This window comes from Nannobrachium achirus (assembly GCF_963921795.1).
Source record: "Nannobrachium achirus genome assembly, chromosome: 22".
Classification (NCBI taxonomy): domain Eukaryota; kingdom Metazoa; phylum Chordata; class Actinopteri; order Myctophiformes; family Myctophidae; genus Nannobrachium; species Nannobrachium achirus.
Window position 1 is genome coordinate 40821987 of NC_137829.1, and position 24569 is coordinate 40846555.

General features: G+C 45.1%; 1 protein-coding gene across 1 annotated transcript in view; it reads right to left on the reverse strand.

Moving 5' to 3' along the window:
- gli2a (GLI family zinc finger 2a) overlaps window positions 1–24569 on the reverse strand; it is a gene marked incomplete at both ends in the record, with an annotated part of 141292 nt that overhangs the window by 40604 nt on the left and 76119 nt on the right. The window contains 2 exons of the mRNA XM_080752989.1: window positions 7636–7851; window positions 11246–11463. Coding sequence (XP_080609115.1) covers window positions 7636–7851; window positions 11246–11463 — 434 coding nt within the window. The remainder of the gene's footprint in view (window positions 1–7635; window positions 7852–11245; window positions 11464–24569) is intronic.

Here is a 24569-nt window from a genome sequence, read left to right on the forward strand (position 1 = left end):
TGGTCCCTAATTGGCTACGGGCGTAAACACAAACAGTTACACCACATACAAAACCACCGAACGCAGTACTTGTTAACTCTGCTGGCACAGGTAGGCTAACTATCAACTTTCATCATTTAGCTGGGGACCCCCTGAAAGCCCCTCAAGGACCCCTGGACCCCACTTTGAGAACCAATGCTCTCTCTCTCTCTCTCTCTCTCTCTCTCTCTCTCTCTCTCTCTCTCTCTCTCTCTCTCTCTCTCTCTCTCTCTCTCTCTCTCTCTCTCTCTCTCTCTCTCTCTCTCTCTCTCTCTCTCTCTCTCCCTCCCTCCCTCCCCATCTTCCTGATGTCTCACTCTATCGCTCTCCCATTTTGCTCTCACTCCCTCCCTATACCTCCCTCCCTCTCTCTGTCTGTCTGTCTCTCTCTCTGCAGTGTGACCCTGTCTGGGGTGAAGCAGAGCCTCCGTCAGGAGGAGGTGGAGGTGGAGGGTGGGGGTCTGTTCCTCAGTGCCAGACCCCCAGCCTGGGCCTGGGCCAACATGCAGTGTGTGTACTGTATGTTGGCCCCCTGGCCGCTCGCCTTCCAACAAGACCCCCTCAGCCAGGACTCCATGTTTATTTTCCCTAATAACTCTCGCTAATATACCAGCGCTGTGAATTTTATTAACGAGGGGGTCCTGTACTAGCCCCCAGTGGGGCTGCCTGAAGCAGACCCCTGTGTGTGTCTGTGTGTGTGTGTGTGTGTATGTTTGTCTACTGTATATGTGTTTACGTGCACACTTTATACGTGCATTGCGTGTCCAGGCAGCGCCAGCGGGTGCATCTAGTGAACCGCTTTGAACCTGGTGTACCTGTGTCGGGATATTTTAACCCTGGAATTATTTTATGCTTTAGCCATTGAAAAATAGCAGATTTACAAGCTCACAGTGCGGCACTCGGTGCCGCGAGCTTTTTTGAAAAGTCGTGAACATTTATGCTATGCATTTTTCAAAGCAAACTTTTGTTACTCAAATCTCTGCTTCTGGGGTTCACTGGAACAACATGTTTTGAGATGCGGGTCCACGGCCAAATACATGTCATTTTGGGGGTCCTTGACATGAAAAAGTTTGAGAACCACTGATTTAGAAGTGCTGACATTTATAGAATCGGTAAAGGACCGGTAAAGGACCACTTCACCCGTTTACAACCTATCTTCATATTGGCCCTCACTAATGATCATTATGTTATGGTAGCATTTTTGTCACCCTGTGTTGTCTGTGTCTCAGAGGAGGGCTGTGGACAGTTCCGAAACCCACCCAATGGGGAAGCCAAGCTAATAAAGCAACTGCAGGCTTTCTTTTCCTGGAAAATATAGCATGCTATAATGGAGGCCACTGTTCTTGAGCTGATAACAATCTAAATAAAACATTTGAAAAAAAAAAATGCCCTAATGATGTCACTGGTTTCTGAAGTGTGAAGAAGAGGAGAATGTGCACAGGTATATATAGCCTAGGGAATGCTGGGTAATAGTTATTCAGTTCTGCATAACAGAGACCAGATAGGGGACTCCACCCCAATGAACTTTACTAATGACTAATCAGGTAGGTCTGCTGTCAGCAGCCAGAGCAATCAGTAGCCTACGACATGGCCATCAGAGCCTACCATGTATTTAGTTTAAATAGGCTACAATACAAAGAAAATAAACCCACATCTCAACTGACATAAAAAGTCAGTGCTACATACAGTCATATAACTAGAAAAATGATCAAAGTAGACAAAAATAGAAAATCACAAAGTCAGATATCAAAAAATATTAAAAACATAATTACAGTGCCATAATGAAGTGTGACACGTTGTGAGCTTGTATCTGATATTTTGGTTGCTGGTCGTACAACGCAGTATATATAGATCTTAAGTGAGGATAAGTGATTGCTTGCAGTCTAACACCCCCAATAAGGCTGTAGTCACAACCCCAAACCCCAACACCCCCTGTCTCCTTTTCTCAACAGAAGAATCTCTTTCCTTTCCTGGACGGACAGACGTTTATCTTGGCTGGGGGACCCAAATGCATTTGGGTCCCCATCCGGAATCAATTGGGGTAAATTTACTATAATCAAATTTTTGTCTTAGGAATGCGACAAATACAAAAAGATATTATTGAACTCAAGTCTCCATGGCATGGGTAATCAATAGGAAAAAAAAGTCATTTTGGGGGTGAACTACTCCTTTAACCCCTATATATACATCAGCAAGCTCACAATGCGACACGTTGTGAGCTTGCAAATGTGCTATTGTCAAAAAGATCTTGGAAAAAATATGGAACATATTTGAAACATTTGAACAACACAGATCTTGTATAAGGGTCCCTGGCACCAAAATATTTTCAGATGCGAGTCCGCGATCAGATCAGGGGAACCTGCAGTGCATTATTAATGTCCATAGAAAAGACAGAATATTCTGTGAACAGCAAGTATATCTTCCAGAGAGACACGCATTAAAGGAAGCTACGGGATGAGCCGGAGGCTGTCTGAGCTCCACGGTTCCTCTCAGGCTCTCTGACGCACGTTCTTCTCCTCCGCTCAACCAACTTTCCACAGGCCCATTTCAGACCTTTTTTTTTTTTTACAGCAACACTCAAAGAGTTTAACGGCTTCAGCCTTTTAAGCACGGCGTTTCAGCCTAGCTGCTAATGGGCGGAGGGGAAGTGTGGAGGTGGCGGTGTCGGGCGGCGGGCGGGCGGTGTCGGTGGGGTTGTGGGGTTTAAGAACCTACTCCAAGGTTCACCGAGGACTCCCAGAGCTGTTGCGGTGGGGTCTGCTGGATTTATTAGTGCATAAATTGATTTTTAACCCATTTGGGCCTAGAATTATTGACTGCTTTAACCAGTGAAAAATAGCAGATATACAAGCTCACAGCGCGGCACCGAGTGCCGCGCTGCGAGCTTGTAGATCTGCTATTTTTGAAAAAGTCGTGAAAATTATGTGCAAATCTTTGAATATTATGTATTTTCAAAGCAAACGTTTGTAACTACAATTTTGCTTCTGGGTGGTCCCTGGAACTAAATATTTTGAGATGGGGGTCCGTGGCCAAATACATATCATTTTGGGGGTCCTTCACATGAAAAGGTTTGAGAACCACTGACATAGTAGTCTCTCAAGAACAGACTAACTGAGCTCCAGTTAAGTGAAAAACACCTTTTCTTTGACGATGGCTGGCCAGATTGCTGACATAGAAACATACGTTTTTCAAAAAATCTTAGAAGGATTCAAAAGACACTTATAAAATCGGTTCAAAATTCTAATTTTCACGATTTTTCAAAAATAGCAGATATACAAGCTCGCAGCGCGGCACTCGGTGCCGCGCTGTGAGCTTGTATATCTGCTATTTTTTAATAGTTAAAGCATGAAATAATGATACTCAATAATATGTACCCGTTCTGAATGGGTTAATGTGGATTTTCGCGTGCCTGCCTGCTTTCCAAAACTAACGACCCGGTGGGATGAAGTGCATATTTTGCTACAACATCCCCCCCACCACCTCTCCCCCCCCCCCCCCCCCGCTCTCTTCGTCGTCCACCAATAAAAAGAGCCCTCTTCTTCGTGGGGTCGGACAGCCCCGACCGCGAGGGCCATTAGCCAGCCGTGCAAGCCAGCGCTGGTGTCAATACGGCCCTCTGTCCTCCCTATAGGAGAACCACCACCGGGCCTGTGGAGCAAAACCCCCAAAGACCCGACCACATCACTACCAAGCCCTGGGTAGGACTCAACATAAACGTGGGGCGATGGTTACGGAGGGGAGGGCTGGGCTGGGCTGGGGCTGGGGTGTCGCACCAAATTCTGAGCCCTGGGTATACAAGCATTTATGCATGGGTACAACCAGTCGAAATGGGTTAACCCCAAATAGGTTAACCCATTTAGACTGGGAACGCATTGTTTTGTGCTTTAACTATTGACAAATAGCAGATCTACAAGCTCCCAGCGCGGCACTCTGCTATTTTTTGAAAAATCGTGAAAATGTGTGCAAAATCCTCTGTGCAAATCCAATTTTGTTTTTTTTCAATTTTCTTTTTGAAAAACCTATGTTTTTCATGTGAAGGATCCCCAAAATTATATGTAATTGGCCACGGACCCCTATCTCAAAATATTTCGCTCCAGGGACCCCCCCCCCCCCCCCCCCCCCCCCACCAGAAGCAAATACTATATTCAAAGATTTGCACATATTTTCATGACTATGAAAATATGAAATTAGGGCCCCTCCACCTTAAGCTGGCCGCACACTAGCCGATAATCGGGCTATTTAATTACCCTCCCGACAATCGGGCTGCCACCGACTGAAACGGGCCCGACAATCGGGCATGAACGTCGTCTAGCGTGAGGTCTCACAGATCCACTCGGAGCCCAGCCGAGTGGCTCGGAGGACGATCGGGGGTTGCCCGACTCTTTTCAAACATGTTTGATATTTTCCTGGATCAGTACTGGTCTGGAATAGCAGCAGGGGACTGATTGAAAATAGGTAGCCTACAGCAGCCGCTGATAGACGCAAGTCTCTGAGCATCTGAGTGACAGAGCTATCTCTTTTTCTCTCTCTACACACACACACACACACACACACACACACACACACACACACACACACACACACACACACACACACACACACACACACACACACACGAAATCAATCAATCAATCAACAAAGACGTAAAACTAGGCCAAACCAATTAGTGCAAGTCTGGACTCGCTAATAACTTTCCAGCTCTGCTCTCCTCCTCCAACTTTATGGTTCTCACTCTCAAATGTATGATAAACCTGTGCATTCTCCATGTTTCCACCTCAAAATGCTGGATTACAGTTCTTCAAATGGACCAGACAGAACCGTCCTCTTTCTCTCTCTCTCTCTCTCTCTCTCTCTCTCTCTCTCTCTCTCTCTCTCTCTCTCTCTCTCTCTCTGGGACATTGGATTAGGATCTCTGTGCCCTCGGATCTTTTTTTAATGATTATATATGAATTATCCATCCGCCCACACCGCGATAATTTGTTAAAAGACAGGGGAAATCATGATTGAAAGCCTAGGCCATGGCCACTAAAGTAAAAGCAGACACGTGCCTGTCTTGAACTTGAACCTGTCTTAACTTGAACCGTCCGTGGTGGAAGCAGCCTACAACAGCAGCTCACCCCACGTCAGTCACTTTCTCTGATGGTCCGTGCACGGTGCAGTTATGTAATCTCTACTCCTTTCAAGTTCCAATTGGCCATAGGTACAGCGTGTAGCTTAATTAATGGGCCATCATCAACTCGTTGTTTGATCTACAAGCTGGGTTAACAACTCCTGGCTACTCCGGGCACAGCGCGCCCCGCATAGCCAGGCGTTTCGTATTTTAACAGAGCAGGTTTAGAAAACGCACGTTACCTTAACTATTATAAAATAAAATGACTTTATCAAAACTGACAATGATAAACCTGGAGCGGACATGAAAGAAACATAATGGATATAGGCCTAATAGGCCTGTCCTTTTTAAAGCATTACAGTAGGTAGGTCTATATTTGGGACTGAAAACTAGTCCCCCCCCCCCCCCCCCCCCCAAAAAAAGCAATACACATAAATACACTGCTTATTATTTCAAATAATGATCCACATCCATCCTCCCAGGTTGTATCATGATTGCTTGCGATGGGAATTAAAATTCAATGGTCGCGTGTTTTATATCAGCAGAAATAGTCACTACCAGTCAGTCACAGAATGGAGTGGGAACAGCACACGAGTGCAAGTAGGCCTACACGCCCACTGCCTGATCTACAAACCCTACAAAGTGGCGCGGAGGGACGCAGTTTGATCTTGGAGATCTGATATGTTCTCTGCGCAACACAGTCATACGACTAATCATAAAGCAGGCACCATGAGAAGCACCAGCAGACAGCGCGCAGCACTTGACTTTAGCAGTGGAGAGAGAGGGGGAAAGTCGATCAGAGTTGATCCATGGATGAACATGAAACGCGTCAAAGTGAACTCATAGTCATAGTATCATTTGAAGCTTTTTTTTTTTTCGTTGCGTGAGGCAATGGTGTGTTTGTGAGTGGATAACATAATGTGTTTGTTTGTATGTCAGGGTTGTCAACATTGGACTGTCAGAATCCAGGAGATTTATTTTTGGGGGGCGCGTGGAACTCCCCAACCGGGGTCTGGGGGGTCCTCTCCCCAAAACGTATTAATAGATAGCCTATTTTTTCCTGTGTTCTGTTGAATTTTGTGCATGTTTGATACATTTATCAGGCTTACTTTACTAGCATGGGTACAATTTCAGCCTTAAAATGCCAAATGTTGTTGTAGGCCTACATATTTGATGACTGAAGCAAAAGGACATCTTTAATAATGATTTCTCATCTTTAAGTCATTACTTAAGTGAATATCTGTATGATCTTTCTTGCATGCATTGCCCCCACCCCTAAAGCGGGGGGTCTGGGGGTCCTCCCCCAGAAAATTTTTAACATAGTAGATGTAATTTCCTGTGTTCTGGTGAATTTTGGGAGTTTGATACAAAATCCAGGAGAAATCCAGGAGATTTGCCAATCCAGGAGACTCCCAGGAGAGGGGTTCAAAATCCAGGAGACTCCTGGGAAATCCAGGAGAGTTGACAGGCCTGTGTATGTGCGTCTGCGCGCGTGTTGCAAGGCGAAGCTCTCGGAACAGTGACGTTTTGTATTCATTAGCCTATATAAATTATTTATTTATTATTGCTGTGTTTGGGCCTGTGTGAGGGCGAGCGACTTACGGTCACGGAGACGCGAGCGCGACAGAGAGCGGCTTTCACCGAGTGGTCGGACGGGACGAGAGAAGAGGAGAGAGAGAGAGAGAGAATGAGGGAGAAAGAGAGAGGGAAAGGGAGGTGGAGGGCAGGAAAAGGGGAGGGCAGAGAGAGGGGAATGGGAGCTGTGGCGTCAGTTCAGCAAAAGCAAAGGTATGGCAACATGACTGGTGTCTTGCACGCGCGCGAAGGCATGTTGCCATACCTTAGCAACAGGCCTGATGATGATGATTACTTTCAGTGGATAGTATTATTTTACCGCCAGGCACAAGTAAACGACTGACTGAAACAAATGTGCTGCTGCTGCTAATTAACAATAATACATTGCACCTGTGAATAGTCATGAGTGGCGTTTCCATAAAGCCTCTTAATGCGCATTAAGCCTTATTTGCATACTTTTTTTTATGGAAACATACTCACAACGCCTCGCAACACAAGGCGTTGTGAGTATGTAGATCTGCTATTTTCACAACTTCAGCCTCTAATATTTGACAATTTGGCCAATGTTTAATTTGTCATTTTAGAGGTATTAAGACGTCCTTAAATTGTCACATTTAGAAATGTGCAGATACCCTCTATACACTTAAACTTTATGTTGGTTTGTTTACTGTTGAGTGAGAAAACAATGTTGCACATTAAGTTAATCATCTGGGGACCCCCCCAAAATAATTTGACGACCACTCCTGGGGGTCCCGACCCACAGGTTGAGAACCACTGGTTTAGACAGAGCAGAACCTATATAAATACAGCTCTGAAAGTGTAGTAGGCATCGGCCCTATGTCGTGAGTGTGCTGTGTGCTGTGTGCTGTGTGTGTGTGTGTGTGCGTGCGTGCGTGCGTGCGTGCGTGTTGCGTGTGTGTCGTGTGTCTCACCGTCCACAGGGCTGATGTAGTCCGGCAGGTGCGCGGCGGCAGCGGCAGCGGCGGCGGCCGCCGCTGCAGCGCCGCTCTGCAGAAGCAGGTCTCCGTACGGGTTGCGCTGGCTGGCGGCCGCGGACGCCATGAGGTGGTAGAACTCTGCGGGGCTGGTGCCCGGGGGCGCCGGGGGCAGGCCGAACAGGGCACGCTCCTTCAGGTGCTCGTGGGTCACTAGAGAGAGGAGAGAAACTGTGATGCCACCACACGTATTATAGGCCAGTGGTTCTCAACCTGTGGGGGGGTCCCCAAATTATTTTGGGGGGTCCCCAGATGTTAAGCTAAATGTGAACATTGTTTTCTCACTCAACAGTAGACAAACCAACATAAAGTTGAAGCGTATAGAGGGTATTTGCACATATTTAAAGTGACAATTTAAGGACTTTAAAGACCTTTTTAGTACCTCTGGTAAAACATTGGTCAAATTGTCAAATATTAGAGGCTGAAATTGTGAAAATAGCCGATCTACATGCTCACAGCGCCTCGCGTTTTTGCGAGGCGTTGTGAGCATGTAGATCGGCTATTTTCACAATGGAATAGATCGAGTCAAACCAAATGTAATGCCAACTCCTACAATTCCAAGTGCTTGTGCAAGGTGGGGGGTCCCCAATAACATGATTATTTTGGGGGTCACGGCCTGAAAAGGTTGGGGACCACTGTTATAGGCAGTCTGGTGATGGGCGACGTTAGGGCTGTCACGATTATGACCTTTTACATGACGATTATTTGTTACTCAAATAATTGCGATTAACGATTTAATTGTTTTTGTCGTTGACAATTACATTTCTGTTTGGCTTTTTGGTTTTTAAGTCTACATGGTAGATATGACACATAACCTAATATATACAAAGAAATTACTGACATATTTGACAACTTTATACTTAAAAAAGAACATTGATAGTGGAAATAGCCGATCTACAAGCTCACAACACGTCGCGATGCGACGTGTTGTGAGCTTGTAAATCTGCTATTTCCACTATTTTTGCCTTTTTTTTAAATATATGAACATTTTTCAATATGTAAACGATTATGACGATTATGAAAAATAATCGCGATTATTTCAAAAAATCACGATTAGACGATTATGTAATAATTGTGACAGCCCTAGGCGACGTGCCTGCCAGTGTTGATTTTGTCGACTAAAACTATGACGAGAAATGTTTGTCGACTGTTTTTTTCACTGACTGACTTTGTCGGCTGATAAAAAGTAAATAAAAACTAAGCTGTGATGCGTAAAACTAAGACTAAATGTATTGACAATTTCGTCAACAAAATAAAAAACTAGACTAAAACGTTAGGGAGGGACTAGTGGAGAAGAGAGTCATTTTATGTTTGGTTGCTCTCTGAAAATAGCAGATCTACAAGCTCACAACGCGGCGCGCTGTGAGCTGTCGAGGCGCTTTTGCCTCGATAAAGTATTAATTGTGTTGAAGGGGACACTGGAGATTTTATTGTTCGAGAGAGGGACACATGCAGGCAAGAGGCAACCACACGCTCTCACACACACACGCGCGCGCGCGCGCACACACACACACACACACACACACACACACACACACACACACACACACACACACACACACACACACACACACACACACACACACACACACACACACACACACACACACACACACACACACACAGGGGCGTCACAAGGGGTAGGAAAGTGGGACTGAGTTACCAGGGCCCAAGGTGGAGGGGCCCTAGTAACTTTAGCTATTGAAAAATAGCAGATATACAAGCTCACAGCGCGGCACTGAGTGCCGCGCTGCGAGCTTGTAGATCTGCTATTTTTGAAAAGTCGTGAAAATGTGCGCAAATATTTGAATATGTATTTTTTAAGTGAACATTTGTAACTCAAATTTTGCTTCTGGGGGGTCCCTGAAACTAAATATTTTGAGATGGGGTTCCTTCACATGAAAAAGTTTGAGCATCACTGACATGAAAACATAGGTTTCTTGGCACACATTTTCACGATTTAAAAAAAATAGCAGATCTACAAGCTCGCAGCGCGGCACTCGGTGCCGCGCTGTGAGCTTGTATATCTGCTATTTTTCAATAGTTAACATTCATGGGGGGCCCGCAGTGAATCCTTACCCAGGGCCCAGAATTTGGTGTGACGCCCCTGCACACACACACACACACGCACGCACAGGCGCACAGACACACACACAAAGGAAAAGGTTGTATAGAAGGAGATGAGTGCACTGGAGATGAGATGAGCCTGGGGCGTCACTCCTTTGATAAAAGATGTCTGGTCTCTTTTGAGGTTGGCTGGGGTCCCATGGGGGAGGTGGAGGAGGGGGGGGGGGGGAGACAGAGGTGTAGGGGGGGAGGGCGGGAGAGGGGGTGCCACATTCCAGCACTTCCTTGCTTGTCTTGTGCGTAAATTAATTGTGACAGGCCGAATTCATACGCACACACAGCATACAGTGCACGCGCAAGCATACAGACACACACACACACACACACACACACACACACACACCAGAGGCGGTACATCACACCTCATTATTCTGTGTCTGCGTAACAGGGAGCAGGTTGCCTTCTCCACGGCTGACCACTGTGTGGTGTGCGTGCGTGCGTGCGTGCGTGCGTGCGTGCGTGCGTGCGTGCGTGCGCGTGCGTGCGTGCGTGCGTGCGTGTGTGTGTGTGTTTGTGTGTGTTAGGGCATTCACCAACTATTCGAAAATTCGAATATCAAAGTCACTATTCGATGTTGTTCACCGAAGTCCAATATTCGCTTATTATTATAATTTTTTATTGTTTTCTCTTTAATAAAAATCAAACCTCGGTTCGAAGTGGAGTGGTGAATCTGAGCAGCTATACCATGTGTGTGTGTGCGTGCGTGCGTGCGTGCGTGCGTGTTGAGTGTGCCTGGCCTGCTAAACAGCACCCCTCCTTTAACATGTGTGTTGTGTGTGGCCACTAGAGGTATTGCCAGGCTACAGACATAGCCAGCCACATAGCCAGCCACCCACAGACATACCTGTCTATTGGGAGTGCGTTCACCACTCCAAAAATATATTTTATAAAGGTTGGCTTGATACAGTAGGAAGTCATAAGAATGAGTTGTCAATGCCCCTGGTGGATGAATTTGTTAATGCTCTATACCAGGGGTTCTCAAACCTTTTTAGGCCGTGACCCCCAAAATAAACATATTTGAACTTATTTGAACTGGGGACCCCCACCCTGACAAGCACTTATTACATTTAATGTGACTCTGTTCCGCAGATAAATATTGTGAAAATAGCAGATCTACATGCTCACAACGCCTCGCAACGCGAGGTGTTGTGAGCATGTGGATCTGCAATTTTCTTTTTTTTTACTACTTTTTATTGAGTTTTGTCCGTTTTTAAAAAATACTGCTATTTTCACAATGTTCGCCTCTTGCTTATTTAATATTTGACAGTTTGACCAGTCCTGTCGAATATTCGACTATTTGAATACTTTGAGGTTGAATAATTCGAATACTAAAAATCACTATTCGTGAATGCCCTAATGTGTGTGTGTGTGTGTGCGTGCGTGCGTGCGTGCGTGCGTGTGTGTGTGCGTGCGCTCTCACCTTCAGCAGGGCTGAGGCCCCGTGCAGCAGAGATCATGGACAGGGTGGGGCTGCTGTGGACGGAGGTGCGGAGGTAGTGCTCCATGTGCGGGCTGACGTAGGCGTGGGGGCTGAACGGAGACTCGCCACCCGACGCCGCCGCCACCGCCGCCGCGTGGGGCGACAGGCGGATCAGCGAGATGTCCGAGATCACCGGGCTGCCACTCAACCCCGGAGGACTGGAGAGAGAGAGAGAGACAGAGACAGAGAGACAGACAGACAGACAGAGAGAGAGAGTAAGTTAGTCCAGTGGTTCTCAAACATTTTGGGCTTCAGTACCCCCTTTTCCTTATTGCTGAATCCAGGGACGTGCTGGCCATTGGGAAAAGCGGGACAACTCCCGAACGGCCGGTTCATTCCCGCCGGCGCCGTTAGGCCTTCTTTCCATTTTGGGGGCTGGGCGGCCAACAAAGTAAATCGCCACTGTCGGGCAGAAACCTTGTATCTCCAAGTTTCAAATTTGTAATGTTTTTTCGCAAAGCAAAGCCCTGCTTCATCGTACAAGGCTGTCGCACAAAAGTAGTGAAAACAGCAGATCTACAACGCCTCGCGGTGCGAGGCGTTGTGTGCTTGTAGATCGGCTGTTTTCACTAGTTTAAATCATTTTTAAAATGGCTTTGGACATACAAGGTTTCCACCCGACAATGACGAAATATAACTCATGTAATTGGCCCACTGGCTTGTCACTTGTCATGATCTGAAATGGCAAATCTTTGAGTAGCAGCAGCGCTATAGAGAGAGATCTCTCTCTATAGCGCGCAATGAGGGCCTCTACAACTCTTTTTCCCAGGCTGAATCAGGGGCCCAGCATGTCCCTGGCTGAATTCAAGTACCCCCTTTTATTCGACAACAACATTTTGATTAGAAAATGCTGACATCAAAAGGCCAGTTTTTATGTCAATATGTTGAAAATAAAATGTAAGTATAGCCTATTTTCTATTCAGTAACTGTTGTGCTAATCAAAACTTCTTACTTAATTTTGGTTTAAAGCCTTACAGAGCAGCACGTTCACATACATTTGTCAATGTTTTATCACCAGTAAGGCTCCCTAATCGGGAGATAAGCGACCGTAGGTCACTTATCTCCACAAATAGGGCAAAAATGTGTTTTGCCAAAATCTTCCTGATCCATGTTGATGACATGAGTGTAGACATACTGTGTAGTGATTTTCGTGATTTTAGGGCAAAATCTGTAGGAGCAGTGTCCAAAAATGTGTTTTTAAAAATCGGCCTGGAGGTGGCGCTATATGGGACAGATTCATGTTGATGGGATGAGTGTAGACATACTGTGTACCGATTTGCGTGATTTTAGGGCGAAAATTGTAGGAGCAGTGTCCAAAAATGTGTTTTGCAAGAATCGGCCTCATGGTGGCGCTAGAAGAGGGCCATGTGAGAAATGAGGGGTGGGGTCTCCGCGCCGGCAAGGCGGACGAATAGGTACCGGCCCCGGCTGTCCCGGTCGCTCCTAGCCGGAGTTACGGCATTTTATGTGAGCTGCAGTGTAGGGGGTCCTCCACTGGGGGCGCCACCACTTTTGCATCCGTTCTGGAGCACCAGGAGTCGGTGGTCCCCGGGAATTCCCCGTGAGCAGCCCTGTTGGGGTGGTCATTTGGTCATGTTTGCGCATTTGGTCATTTTTTACATCTGGGGGTCCCCCAGGGACCTGGGGGTCCCTGGAGCTCCGGGGGTCCTTGGAGGTTGTAGTTTGGCAGCCAAGGAACGTGTGTGCAAAATTTGGCATGGATCGGGGCAACGGTTGCGGAGATATAAGCAGGGAAAAAGTGTGACGTGTGAGGTGTGACAGACAGACTGACAGACAGACGGAGTTACTTACACTTTGTGGTGGTTTTGATAGTAAAGTGCGACCTAATTAAACTTAACAGTAAAATAAATGTTTCCATTTACTCTGCATACCCCTAGGGGTACACATACCCCCATTTGAGAAACACTGAGTGAGTCAACTGTTAACATCCCCATTGATCCTCAATTCCGTTTCCAGCAGCAAACCTCTGCAGCTCCACCTCCACACATCCCTGCCGTAATAATAATAAAAAAATAATAGCAATAATCTCCTTTCTATCCTCCCCTGAGCTACAGACAAGTCAAGACACACGTCCTGTTCCCTCCCACCACCAGTGTGTTTTGTGCAGGCACGTGCACACATAGACATCAAAGGGGGCTTGAGCCCCTGCCCTTTTATCTATCTGTAAAAAAGTGCCCTCTCCAGACCATGATTGTTAAAAATGTTATTAAAAGTGGTTTTCTGATTAGTGTTTTTACCATGGTGAAAGAAATGCAAATGCCCCTCTTTCCATGCCGTACCCGAAGGCAGCATTCAATAGAATTGCCTTGTCCAAGCCAAGCCCCCAGAACCCTGGGGGCGCCCTGAAACCAAATGGACATGGTGGCCGTTTTGAGGTACTGCAGTTGGGGCCAGAAACATGAACGCGCGTCTAGGCTTCTTTGTATTGACACGCGTTCATACCGGAAGTGCTCGTTCATGAATTAGAGCCCCAGCGCGTCCATGAACACAAACTATGACGAAAAATGTGTCACAAAGGCCCCACTACGTCACGGTTTTACTACCCGGAAGGAGGGGTGAAAACGCTTCATGCGCTGGGTGAGCAACTCAATGCAAGTGATAAGTATTCTTATTATAACTCTATGGTCCAAGCTCTCCTGAACTTGAATGCTGCATCTTATGTTGAAAGAATTGCCCTCTCTGTGTAAAAGATCTAGCATCGAAAATTGCAGACTGCAACGCCAAAAGGCCCTGTTAGAAATGTCAGCCCCTGCCTCTCTAACATTCTCTGCACGTCCCTGTTTTTTCACACAGCAGACATTACAGTATCTGTGATAACAGGCATCGTCCGGATGTCTCCCAAGAATCTGATCCTTGGCTCTGCCTCGCCCTCCTCGCCACCGTCGACTTATAACACACACACACACACACACACACACACACACACACACACACACACACACACACACACACACACACACACACACACACACGAGCACATACAGGGGCGTCACACCAAATTCTGGGCCCTGGGTACATGGATTCACTGTGGGCCCCCCATGAATGTTAACTATTGAAAAATAGCAGATCTACAAGCTCACAGCACGGCACCGAGTGCCGCGCTGCGAGCTTGTAGATCTGCTATTTTTGAAAAATCGTGAAAATGTGTGCAAGAAACCTATGTCAAGGACCCCCAAGATGATATGTATTTGGCCACGGACCCCCATCTCAAAATATTTGAAGCAAAATTTGAGTTAGAAATGTCTGCTTAAAAAATACATATATTCAAAGATTTTCACACATTTTCACTTTTTTCACAATTTTCAACTTTTCAAAAATAGCTGATCTACAAGCTCGCAGCGCGGCACTCGGTGCCGCGCTGTGAGCTTGTATATCTGCTATTTTTCAATAGATAAAGTTATTAGGGCCCCTCCACCTTGGGCCCCAGTAACTCAGTTCCACTTTCCTACCCCTTGTGACGCCCCTGCACACACACACACACACACACACACACACACACACACACACACACACACACACACACACACACACACACACGCGCGCACACACGCGCACACACGAGCACCTCGTTTGAAGTGCCTCCCCGATACGCCCGGCGGTCACGTCCAAAAAAAAAAAAACGTGGCAGTAAATTTGTCATCGTTCGTTTGGCAGAGTTTAATAGATGTTCCCGCTCCGAGGAACGTAGTTGTGGAGAGTGGGCGTCGTAATCGTTGATAACGCCCGAGGGGCCGGAGCGTGAAATAAATCCGTCTGCATGCGTTGGCCACCGGCGGTGGCGAGGGCACTTTGAAGGAACACTATAGGACTTTATACCGCCGCTCCACGTGCATGTCTGTGTTGCTGGAGAGCATCTCTGGTGACTGTAGCCTGCAGTGGCCTTGGTGTGTGTGTGGCAAGGAACACCCGCTATAGCAGTGGTTCTCAACCTTTTCAGGCCGCAACCCCCAAAATAATCATATTTTAACTGGAGGGGCCCAGTCCCCACCCTACGAGCACTAAGAGTTGAGGCATTACCTTTTGTATAACACGGTTCTATTGTGAAAATAGCTGATGTGAGCATGTAGATCGGCATGTAGATCGGCTATTTTCACCATTTCTGCCTCTAATATTTGACAATTTGGCCAATGTTCAATTTGTTAAAAAGTCCTTAAATTGTTCTTTATGTGCAGTTACCCTCTATACATCAAAAGGCCCAATCGAAATACACCGATTTAGTGACACACTAAAATGGTAAATGGTAAATGGTGCATTTATATAGCGCTTTTATCCAAAGCGCTTTACAGAGATTGTGCATTACATTCACCCATACACACACACATTCATACACCGGTGGCGGAGGAAACCATGCAAGGCACCAACCTGCTCACCGGGAGCAATGTGGGGTTCAGAGTCTTGCCCAAGGACCCTTCGACATTAACTCAGGGGGAGCCCGGATTCGAACTGGGAACCCTTCGGGAACCCTTCGTGCTCTAATAACGGTTTCTCTACCCCTGAGCTATGCCGCCCCTAAAAAAAAAATCATCTCCTCCCCTGATTATCATACGACACATTATCATACAACAGCTGAGAGTACTTTGTACTCTTTAGATAGATATAGGTATCTTTTTTTTTTTTTTTTTTTTTATCCCACGATTTTGCAACCCCTTTTTCGCCCAGTGCCAATTGCCTATGTAATCCTGGGCTCTGCTCTCCCTCTGCCGCGCCTGGGGAGACAACGGACTGACCTCATGCTTCCTTCAATGCATGAGTAGTCCAAGTTGTTTCTTTTCACCTGACAGGGGGGATTTCCCCGGGATGGACGTAGCGCGTGGAAGGAACACGTTATTCCAACCAGTTCCTTTCCCCTCCATCAAGCGCCCCGGCTGGCCAGGGGGAGGCATTATTGAGACCAGGATTACTGCATGTTTTTGTGAGGGTATCAACCCTAGGAGACACGGGGAGAACATGCAAACTCCACACACACATCTAATAGATACCTATATAAAATTATACAGTGCGCACATCGAAAATCAACACAGCAGAAAGAAAATGCGTGACGTGTTATTTTATTTTCCTGAGACGAGTATTTTTTTTAGGGTCTCAATCGTTCAGAAATACTTTGGTTCATGAGCTGGTCCCCGGGCTTCCATTGACTCCAATGCATTTCACCAAACTCCCGGCTGCAGTTTGGCATCCACGGCGCAACAAATCAGCCGGCTGGAATTGCATGCAAGGGGAAATGATGTCAGTGTCCTTACCTTCTTTTTAATATACCTTGATTCATGTAACTGCTTCCAACAGGCCTGTGTCTGCTACTGTTCTGTAATTTGTGTTTTGACCTTTAAGTTCAATATAAGGATGATAATTGAAGCTAAACACAACCCTTTATTAGTCTGTTTCTTTTTCAAGAAGCAAATAGCTTGAAGTCTGGACAGAACTGCAAAACATTACCATGTATGCTAGTAGTAGCCATGCTACATGGTAGCCAGACAGACTGAAGACAACATACAACTCAAGTGGATGTTTACAAATCATGGAAGAAGACCAATAAACAGTATTTTTTTTGACGGAGCGGGGTTACCCAATGATGGATTTACAGAGAAAACAACGGCATCTGGTGAGGAAACGCTTTACATTCTTCTAAGTGATGCAAGTTCTCCACTGGACTGTTTGTGTTGGGTGTTTTTAGAGTAGAAGGACGATTATCTGTGATGCTATGGAGGTGTTGTGTTGTGCTAAGGACAGAAGAAGTTTGTCCTTCTGTCTGTCTGGGCCATGATTAGCCGCAAATTGCAACACTAGATTTTATTTTAATCGGATGAATCTAGGGTTGCAATACCTCCCATAGGCAGCCAATGCATCAAAACAGTTTGTTGTTATCTGATTGTATTAAACAACGTCAAACTCACCTATATTGGGGCTGTATGGAAAGCTTTGAGTATCCTCTTTCTATCTGCAAAGAGTTTGTTTCATAAAAATCCACCGTAGAATTGTTATGAGCTACTTTCTATCAAGAAATTGGCTTCAGGTGATTATTTTTTCTAAGTGCTGGAGTTTGGAAGCGCTTGTGGGAAGTCACTCAGCGGTCCTGTATAGTACCAGCTGGTTCTATGTCACATAATGCAGGAGGCAGCGGGACGCTGCGTAATAGAAGACGAGCGCTTCCGAAGTTCAACACTTAGCAAATAAACCATGTCTGCTCGGATTTCTTGACAGAAAGTAGCTCATAACATGTCTACGGTGGATTTTTATGAAACAGACACTTTGCAGATAGAAAGAGGATACTCCGAGCTTTCCATACAGCCCCAATATAGGTGAGTTTGACGTTTAATACAATCAGATAGCAAAAAACTGTTTTGATGCATCGGCTGCCTATGGGAGGTATTGCAACCCTAGATTCATCCGATTAAAATAAAATCTAGTGTTGCAATTTGCGGCTAGGCCATGATATTGGTTTATTTTCCTGGATGTGATGTTTGATGAAAGCTTATCAGTGTTGTATTTGTATATCTAAATGTTTGATCCAGAGAGGAGAGTTGACCGTGTCAGAACTTCACCCAGTCATGATAAGACTGCAGGGCCTGTGGGAGGACTGGGGACAGCCTGTCTTCTTACTAGAGGTGGAAAATACTAGAGTATTTACTCAAGAGTAGCTTTTTTGAGGATCTGTACTTTTAAAGTAATTGCTAAATGCTCTACTTTTACTCTTACCCTTTGAGTAATTTAAAAAGTAAATACTTGTACTCGTTACTTTTCATTTGGACAATGAGTAAGAGTAGTTTGAATTCAGTAAATAGGTAAAGTATTTATTTATTTATTTTTCAGGCTTTTTGGTACCTTTGGTAAATAATAGAGGCCAACATTTTGAAAATAGCAGATCTACATGCTCACAATGCCACACAACGCCTCCGTGGCATTGTGAGCATGTATAGATCTGCTATTTTCACAATGGAACAGATGTAATCAAACAGATGTAATGCCAACTCCTACAATTACAAGTGCTTGTCAGGGTGGGGGTCCGCAGTTGAAATATTATTATTTTGGGGGTCGCAGCCTGAAAAGGTTGAGAACCACTGACCTAAGATATGTCCTTTGTTTCCAACATTTGCAGCTCTTGATTTGTGTGTATTGTTTGCATACAGTTTACATAATATATTTTCTTAAAAATGTTATTAAAAGTGGTTTTCTGATTAGTGTTTTTCTCTTCCTGGTTAATGACATTGCATTGGGACAGCTTAGGTAACCAGTAACGTGTAACATGTAATTAATGTAAAAAGAAAAAAAAGGTACTTTTACTTTTTACTCAAACGGTAGTTTTTAAATAGGCTTCTTTTTACTCTTACTTTCGAGTAATTTCCTGGACTAGTACTTTTACTCTTAAGGCCCTTTTCCACCGGCAGCGATAACGATGACGATAACGATTTAAAAGAGTGGGTTTTCAATTGAAGTGGATCGGCAGCATCCACCCAACACCGATACAGACAACGATAGCCGAAAACTACATCGTTAGGATCAACAACGATGTGGTTAAGATCACAGTGATATGGAACTGGGTCTCTGACAAACAGCTCGAGGTGCGCTCTGCGCGAGCGGCTGTTAATTGGTGCCTCTTCACATTGATGTCCGATAACTTTATCGGACATCAATGTGAAGGCATAATTATCGCTGTGATATTTTATGGCTATCGTCATCGTTATCGCTGCCGGTGGAAAAGGGCCTTTTCTCTTACTAAAAAAGTAACAGTACTCTTACTTTGAGTAGGACTTTTCAATACTCTTTCCACCTCTACTTTCTTACCCTCAATCCAGTGTTTAATAATTCTCTCCGCCGGACCGAAAGGCATGGCTGAGACTGTGTTTTGCACCCTGTCCGTCCGTCCGCGTGTCCATCTGTGAACATCTCCGGCACTGTTCGGCCGTTCACAACGAAACTGTTCACACACACTCGTCCCTGGATGCCAGAGCTGAACCTCTTCACATGGGCCTGTTATAAAGCAGTGGTTCTTAACCTTTTCAGGCCGCAACACCCAAAATAATCACATTTTAACTGGGGACCCCCCCCCCCCCCACCCTGACGAGCACTAAGAGTTTAGGCATTACATTTTGTATAACATGGTTCTATTATGAAAATAGCAGATCTACATGCTCACAACGCCAGCATGTAGATCTGCTATTTTCATAATTCCTGCCTCTAATATTTGACAATTTGGCCAATGTTTAATTTGTCATTTTAGACTAGAGGTATTAAAAAGTCCTTAGATTGTCACTTTAGAAATGTGCAGATACCCTCTATACACTTAAACCTTATGTTGGTTTGTTTACTGTTGAGTGAGAAAACAATGTTGCACATTAAGTTAATCATCTGAGGACCCCCCAAAATAACTTGGGGGGGCCCCCCTGGGGGTCCCGACCCACAGGTTGAGAATCACTGTTATAGAGGGTTAAATATCGTTATGGAGCCACCAGGAGGCAGATTTGCGTGCATGTTTAGGTGCGTGCGTGCGTGCGTGATTCCGTGTCTGCGTGCTTGCAAAAGTCCTTTAAAAAGCTAGTGCCTTTTAAAACAGATATTAAAAAGGATTTTTTTTTGCCTAAGGGTGACACTAGAGTAGAGGACTTGAATGGGCACAGCAGATGACCCTTTATGAAATATGTTTGGTGTCGGGACTGACAACACCAGCATCAAAGCCCTGTCGCTAGGCAGAGAATACCTGTGTGAATGCGTCACAGTATTATCGCTGGCACGACTGGTGTAATCTGATTACATCTACTCTGTCAACCTATTCACTAGGATATGATGTTAGACAGACGGGTTGCTTTATTATGGTTATTCTAGCTGCGGTTGGTGAGTATCTCTGGCAGGGGGCCAGAGATCCTGTACTTTTTACTGTAGGTCTGGAAGTCATTTTCTGTGTTTTTAATCCATTTAGAACGGGTACACATAGTTTATCATTATTTTATGCTTTAACTATTGAAAAATAGCAGATCTACAAGCTCACAGCGTGGCAAGCTGCTTCTCAAGTCCTTAAATTAGATCCCTTTTCCTAGTTCGTATTTCCTTGCTTGTATTTTAGTCAAGCAAGGAAAACAAGGAAATAGGAAAGAAGTGTAGGAAATAGGATCTAATTTAAAGGAGTAGTTCACCCCCAAAATGACTTTTTTTTCCCTATTGAATACTCATGCCATATGGAGACTTGAAATCATGGACATGTTTTAGTTTTTGTCACATTCCTTTGCCAATAAAGCCCCCATTGATTCCAGTAATCACTGGGGGTACATTTATTATAATCAAATTATTGGCTATTGGCTTTCAATAGAAAAAAAAGTCGTCATTTTGATGGTGAACTACTCCTTGAGACGCAGCGGGGGGGGGGGGGGGGGGGGGGGTGTTCCAATGGAGGGGTGTTTCAGTGGACGTTTAAGCAGATGTGTTTTACGTCGTAGACCAGGGGTCTTCAACGTTTTCAGGCCAAGGACACCTTAGTCTAGAGAGAGATGAAGCAGGGACCCCCCACAACCCATAGATACCATATAGTTTAGTTTCATCATTTGACAGCACAATCATCAGTGTATTTTTGGGTTTATCTAAATTTGTGTTTCCAGATATTTAACCGCTTGAACCGCCAATATCTTTCACTCTGTACTTAGTCTAATCTTTTTCCCCTCTATACCAAACCTCTTTGCCAAAAATAGCCGATCTAAAGTTCTCAGAATATGGAGGCCAGGGTTCAACGGGTTAATATAGAAAACGAGGGAAAAAAGCTTCTATCACACAAATATTTGGAGGACCCACTGTAGTAACTCTGAGGACCCCCTAGGGGTCCCGGACCCCCTGTTGAAGACCCCTGTCGTAGACAGTGTTTCGATGGAGCTTTTCAGTGGAGAGGAGAGTGTTTCAGTGGAAGGGAGAGTGCAGTGCGCCTGGCTGCAGAGAGAGAGCAGTTGCGATTGTGAAAGCTGGGTTTGAGGCCTGGAGAGAGACTTGTTGGCAGTGTCCCAGCTCGTACACTCCCCCCCAACCCCCACAAGCGTGCACACACACACACACGCACACACACACACACACACACACACACACACACACACACACACACACACACACACACACACACACACACACACACACACACACACACACACACAGGGACGTGCTGGCCATTGGGAAAAGCGGGACAACTCCCGGCCAGGCGGGCCGGCCATTAGGAAAAAATAAAAAATAAAATGTCTGCCTTCGTTCCATTTTGGGGGCCAACAAAGTAAATCGTCACTGTCGGGCAGAAACCTCGTATCTCCAAGTTTCAAATTTGTACATTTTTAAAAGTAAAGCCCTGCTTCAACATACAAGGCTTTTGCACAAAAGTAGTGAAAACAGCAGATCTGCAAGCACACAACGCCTCGCACCGCGAGGTGTTGTGTGCTTGTAGATCGGCTGTGTTCACTAGTTTAAATCATTTTTAAAATGATACATACAAAACAAACGGTTTTGGACATACAAGGTTTCCACCCGACAACGACGAAATATAACTCGTGTAATTGGCCCACTGGGCTTGTCACTTTGTCACAAATCTTTGAGTAGCAGCAGCGCTATAGAGAGAGATATCTCTCTATAGCGCGCAATGAGGGCCTCTCCAACTCTTTTTTTCCCGGGCTGAATCAGGGGCCCAGCACGTCCCTGCCACACACACACACACGCACACGAACACGCACACGAACACAGTACAACCACCAGTCTCTCATTCACATACTCCGTCTCTGTGCGGAGTGCCAACCAACGCACGGAGGAACCAACACCCAGAGTCCAGGCCCTGGTGGGTTTCCAGTAAAGGGGGTCTGGAAGCTGCCTGTCCACCGGCCAACTTTCTGCCAGCAGGCTCTGCTCTGCTCTGCTCGCTGCAGACGGCCATAAAGAGAGCTCTGTTCAGCCTGTGTTCTGTTCAGTTTAGTTCAGGTCAGAGCGGTTCTGTTTGGCTCGGTTTGGTTTAGTTTTAGTTTGGGTCGCACGATCACAAGTGGTGGACGAGTTACGACGTGCTCGACCCCCAGTACTTGAGTCAAAGGATATCGTCGTTGTCGGGTGGAAACCCTGTATGTCCAAAACCGTTCGTTTTTGCATTTATCATTTTAAAAATGATTTAAACTAGTGAAAACAGACGATCTACAAGCACACAACGCCTCGGCACCGCGAGGCGTTGTGTGCTTGTAGATCTGCTGTTTTCACTACTTTTGTGCGACGGCCTTGTATGATGAAGCAGGGCTTTACTTCGCGAAAGAACGTACAAATTTGAAACATGGAGATACAAGGTTTCCACCCGACAACAACGATATGTAGATAGATACATACTGCTGGTCAAATGTTACTCGATTACAAGTGAAAGTTGCTCTGTCAATATGGACTTGAGTTAAAGTACTGTAGTGTTTGCATTTAGTATTCAGAAGTGCATGCGTTAAAAATATATAATTAGTAGGCTACACAATTACAACGAATACAAATAAATAAATCAATACTAGTGAAAATAGTAGCCTAAGATTTCATTCTATTTGATTGAAATAAGTGGTTAATTTCATAATGTACTTTCTCCCTTCCTGGAAATGAAGTGGAGTCAAAAGTAGTAAGTACATACAGTAATACTAAAAGAGTTTACTTTAAAGTACAGTAGTCAACTAATGTTCTTCATTACTGTCCACCAATGTATATCATTTAGTACTGTTCTGAGTTCTAATCCCAGACTTCAGTCTCTTTACTCTCAGACCAGAGAAAACATCTTATGAAATCCTGAAAATCTTTGCTTCATAGATGTTTGTTTGTCTTCATTATCTCTGCTGGCGGGGCGATATTATGTTTTCGCTCCTGTTTGTGTGTCCGTCCGTGGCAAATCGCGAACTACACTGAACTACTACAGCAGAGGTTTTCAAAGTGGGTGACGGGGCACCCTGGGGTGCCGCGACGGCAGTCCAAATACAAAACCAACGGTTTTGGACATACAAGGTTTCCACCCGACAACGACGATATGCTATAAATATAAGGTGCTGGGAGTGAAAATTATAATGTAGGGGTGCCTCGGATTAAAAGAATATTTATAGGGGTGCCCTGAGCCAAAAAAAAGGTTTGGGAACCCCTGTACTACAGTACATAGATCAGTGTCAAATGTCTTGTGGATGCTGCCGACTGGCCAAGATACTCAAAATCTTCCAAATCCGTCAACAACTGTGTTATTTGTGTGAACACCCCATCCCTTCAGGCTGTATGATGAATCATAGCCCATAGCTTCCAAGCCAGTCTGGAGCAATGTGGAACTCTATCGGACAAGACATCATCATTATGTGTAGCCCACCAGGCCCGGCAGAGTTATGCCCTTTCTAGTTAAAGTTAGGAGGATTGGAACTAGTCTATATTTGATATGATATAGTGATATAGTACTTTATTGTCAGTTCACACTGAAATTTGTCTTGCGACACAGCAGCCATGTATGCGACACATAACATAAAATACAAACATTTAACACAGGTAACAAAAACAAGACAGGTTAATATGGACAAGAGCAGTGTCCACCGCCAAGCCTACCTATGGCCAAACTCCTGATTAAGCCTTAAAGTCGACTGATGGACAAATGACCTTTTTAGTCTGACCTTATTGTATGCTGGAACACTGTATCTCCTTCCTGAAGGCAGCAACCTATATTCTCTATGCATTCCAATGATAGTGTTTCTCTGACAATAAAGCTGTAATCTGTTGGGTACGGGAACGACTTTCACCAACGGATAGGAACCCGGTATTTCATTGACACGTCCGTATCAGAATTATATATTTGTAAGATCTGTTAAAAAAATGTACATAGCCTACAGTACCTTCTAATTATATTCTCCAAATGACAATGTACACTATAGCATCGCAACCCTTTCAAGGCAACAAAACTGTTGTTAACCCATTTAGAATGGGTACACATTTTGTGTTTCATTATTTTATGCTTTAACTATTGAAAAATAGCAGATATACAAGCTCACAGCGCGGCACCGAGTGCCGCGCTGCGAGCTTGTAGATCTGCTATTTTTGAAAAATCGTGAAAATTTGAATTTTGACCCGATTCTATAAGTGTCTTTTGAATCCTTCTAAGATTTTTGGAAAAAACCTATGTTTCTATGTCAGCAATCTGGCCAGCCATCGTCAAAGAAAAGGTCCTTTTCACTTAACTGGAGCTCAGTTAGTCTGTTCTTGAGAGACTACTATGTCAGAGGTTCTCAAACCTTTTCATGTGAAGGACCCC